At 60.1% G+C, this 3911-nt stretch overlaps 1 protein-coding gene across 1 annotated transcript in view; it reads right to left on the bottom strand.

The window, feature by feature from the left end:
- PMVK (phosphomevalonate kinase) overlaps window positions 1–3553 on the bottom strand; it is a 4033-nt gene extending 480 nt beyond the window's left edge. The window contains exons 1-4 of the mRNA XM_029933466.1: window positions 3300–3553; window positions 1821–1884; window positions 1651–1713; window positions 14–131 (exon numbers count right to left, since the gene is read on the bottom strand). Coding sequence (XP_029789326.1) covers window positions 14–131; window positions 1651–1713; window positions 1821–1884; window positions 3300–3394 — 340 coding nt within the window. The 5' untranslated portion in view covers window positions 3395–3553. The remainder of the gene's footprint in view (window positions 1–13; window positions 132–1650; window positions 1714–1820; window positions 1885–3299) is intronic.
- Between the last annotated feature and the right edge of the window lie 358 nt (window positions 3554–3911).

Raw genomic sequence — 3911 nt, 5'->3', positions numbered from 1 at the left:
GGGCACCGGGCACCTGTGCGGAAACGGCACCCCTCCACCTGGCTCCTGCTCGGATGTCCTGGCCTCCCTTCCCCAGGGACACGGGAGGGGTCCTGAGTCCGCAGCTCGGCCCCCTTGGACTCGTTTCCTCCCTGCAAACTGAAGGCCACGACCCACGTGTGGCTCAAGTCACTTCCTGGGCCTGCTCCAAGGCAAGGCCCGCGGCCGGGGCTGCCCGTGACCCAGCCTGCCGCGCACTCCGGCATGGGGAGACCGGTGCCAGGAGGGTTTGTTCTGTCTCCGTTCGAACTCCCCTGACTTAGCAAACCCAACGCATTTCCGTTTCATTTTGGATTTTTGGTTTTTGTAAGTAGGCTCCACACCCAACACGGGGCCTGAACTCAGAACCCTGAGGTCAAGAGTCCATGCTCTTGACCAGCACAGACGCCAGTGGCATGTTTTTAATGGGAATAAGGAGATGGAGTGACACAGGGTGCCCGCGCCCACCCCCATGCCTGGCTCCTGGGTCTGGAGTGGGGGCTGATCTGGGAACTCTGCGGTAGATCAGGGCCCTGGAGCTCCGCCCTCTGCCTCCTTGGTCTGTTTACTGGACTCAAGGAACTTCCTCATCCAGCTTCATCTGGGAAAGGTTCCCACTGACATCTGGGGGGCACCTGGGGGCCTCAGCTCACTGAGTGTCTGGCTCTGGATTTCAGCTCTGGTCGTGACCTCATGGTTTGCAGGATCGAGCCCCACGGCCCCGCATCTGGGCTCTGCTTGGGATTCTCTCTCTCTGCCCCTCCCCTGATCGCACTCTCAAAAAATTAATATATTAATATTTTTAAAACCACTGCACCTGTTATCGCCAGGACCCCCAGGCTGCTACAGTGAGGCCCCGCCGCTCAGCAGGTGGGAGGAGGCCGACGGCAGGGCAGCGCTGCCCTGAGTGCGGACTGATGCTCAGAAAGGGGACCGAGGCCGGACTCAGGCCACCTGGCCAAGGGGGCCGTGAGCACAGCCCCTGCACAGGTGCGCCTAGAAGTGAGGGGCAGGAATCTAAGCAAAGAGGGCTTCTCACGGCGCAGGAAGCCGGTCTGACCCTCCAGGCTCCCTGTCTGCAAGCTAAGTTCCCATTTAGTTTTTACAGTCCTTTTTTTTTTTTTTTTAATTTTTGAGAGAGAAAGAGAAGGAACACATGTGCATGCAAGTCGGGGAGGAGCAGAGAAAGGGGACAGAAAATCCCAAGCAGGCTCTGAGCTGTCAGCACGAAGCCCAACATGAGGTTTGAACTCACAAATCTTGAAATCATGACCTGACCTGAAGTCGAACTTAATTGACTGAGCCACCCAGGCGCCCCTACTGTCCTTTTTCCTGAAACCGACATGGTCCAAACTTCAAAAGTTACACATGTGTTCGCAGTGAAAAATCTCTGCCCCTTCCTGAAGACAGCCGGTGCCGGTCTCCTGCGTGTCCTGCGCGGCCCTCACACAGCCCCAGCACCCCAACAGCGAACACGAGGGCACCCCACAAACATTCACTAAGTGGCTGAACACGTGTGCAAATATATTTATAACTCTTCTCCATTTGTATACAAATGGAGCATTCTCTATGCACGTGCACACTTCTACATGTTGCTTTTTTCACATCGATAATCTTGACAACTCAGGCGACCACATTTCTCAGAGGAGGATTCCGGGGCGGGCAGCTCCGTCCGCGGCGTTTCCCGGATACTCTCTGGGGAGTGACAAGGTGAAAATGGCCCCAAACCGTCCAGCACGCTGGACGCTGCTAGTGACAAGAACCGCCCCTGCCACCCACCAGATGCCGCAGGCCCCGCCTACCTGAGCGTACTGCTCTTTGAGTGGCCCGGACAGACGCAGGATGGCACAGACGTCAGCCCCGAGCCTGCAGGGCAGGAAGACCGAGCCCAGTCATCCAGAAGTCCGGGGGACTGAAGTCTCTCCTCTTTCTTCTTTCTTTTTTTAAAGTAGGCTCCACACCTAAGGCGGGCCTCAAACTCATGACCCTGAGATCCGCAGTCACAGGCTCTACCAACTGAGCCAGCCAGGCGCCCCTCTGCAGTTGCACTTCTGCTACTGGCATCTGTGTAACTGTCACGTCTCACCCTCCCTGGTCCTAACTGTTCATCGATACACCAGGACGGCACTCTCTGTTCGGTCTCCTAGAGGATTATTACAGAAATAGTACAAAACTGGAATGTGGGACTCTTGACCCTCACGGGCAGAATGAACGTCCGCCACTGGCAACGTCCTGGCTCCGTGATGTCACTGCTGCACCCTTGACCTAGTTCGCTCGCGGCCCGGGCGTGTCAGTGAGCACGGACCTGGCCTTCACAACAGAATTCACTCACTCACTCAGTTGTGCATGTACCTAATCAGCCACCTGTTGGGCACTGGGTCTGGACCCAGGTACACTGTCCTGCCCTGACCGTGAGGTCCCCACAGATACACTCACACATTAACAGGGTGACACAGGCCTTCTTATTTCTGTGTTTCAGACAAGGAAGTAGAGGCAGAGTGAGAGCGGACACACTCAAAGCAACACTGCGGGCAATGAAGCCAAGTGCACCCAGTGCCAGGCTGGCCAGCATTCAGGCAAAACAGTTCTGAGCCCTTCACCTGCATGATCTCGTATCATCCTTACAACCACCTCTTTATCCCCATTTCACAGATGGCAAAACTCATCCACAGAGGGGGTAAGAATCCTGAGCAAGATCACGGGCAAACACTAGGGAGTCAGGCTGCGAATCCCAGCAGTCCAACTGCACAGACTGGTCCTGACCGCCGGACTCCCGCGTGGAGAGCAAGAAGACACGCAAGCAGGAAAGGTGATGGGACCCTGGTGCCCGCAGAGGCGACCTCTGCCCCGGGCCCCCGCCCCCACAACCTCGCCGGGCCTCCGCGGTGCCCCTCCGGCAGCCTGCGCTCCCGCCTCAGCGGTCCTCGCCCTCCCTCATCCCGCGCAACCGCCCGCCCACGTCGTTCACGGAAAACACGGGGCCGGGCCGTCCGGCACGTGGACTCACTCCTTGGAGCCAGACTCAAGCTGCATCTGAATCCTGGGTCCTCGGATCCCTTCGCAGCCCCCACCTTTCAGAGCGCCCTCAGCTACTAACACCCCAATAGGGCACCTAACAAAGGGGTCTTGGAGTTCGACGGGTCGCGCGCTGAGGACTCCACGACCCCCGACCACCGGGCGGCCGCCCCTGCAGCTGTCGTCCCTCCGGGCTGGGGCCGCGGCCTCGGGACCCACGCCGACCCCACCCCGAACCCCACGTCCACGCCCCGCCCCGCGGACACCTGCTCCGCAGCGCCTCGGCCACGAAGTCCTTCCCGGACTTCCTCTTCCCACTGAACAGCAGCACCAGGCGCGGGGCGCCTCCCTGCGGGGCCATGAGGCCGCCGCCCGGCCGCCCGCTCCGCTCCCCACGCGCGAGCCCTCCGGGCGCTGCTCCCGCGCAGCCGCGGACACGCCTGTCGCGGGCACGTCCACTGCCGCCAAAGCTCCGAGGGAGGGCGTGGCTCCCGGGGCGGCCTGCGCCCGAAAGACGCGCCCCCACAGAGCTCACTTGGAACGGCCCGGCCCCGCCCATAGCCTGACGTCACCTAGACACAACCATTCTCCTTGTAGGGGGCGACGTCCCTAAATCCCCCGAGGTGAGCGTCACGTTGCCTGCCAAACAACCCGCAAACATTATGAGAAACATTGAACGAGATCACGCTGAAGAGGTTTGCGAACCCGCCTCCTAATTTGTGCATCGCAACGCATGCGCTCAAGCTACTCTGTCTGTACCCCGCAGTGAACGTGGGTCCTCCCGGAAGACGCCCGAGGCTGCGGAGCGAGGGGCGTGTCCTGACGTCACGCGGGGCAGGGCTTAGGCGGGACCTCGCCTGGCCGGCTGCGCAGGTTTG

The sequence above is a fragment of the Suricata suricatta genome, chromosome 3 (genome assembly GCF_006229205.1).
Source record: "Suricata suricatta isolate VVHF042 chromosome 3, meerkat_22Aug2017_6uvM2_HiC, whole genome shotgun sequence".
Classification (NCBI taxonomy): Eukaryota; Metazoa; Chordata; class Mammalia; order Carnivora; family Herpestidae; genus Suricata; species Suricata suricatta.
The sequence above is the reverse complement of the archived record's forward strand: the minus strand, read 5'-3'. Positions and strand labels throughout refer to the sequence as shown.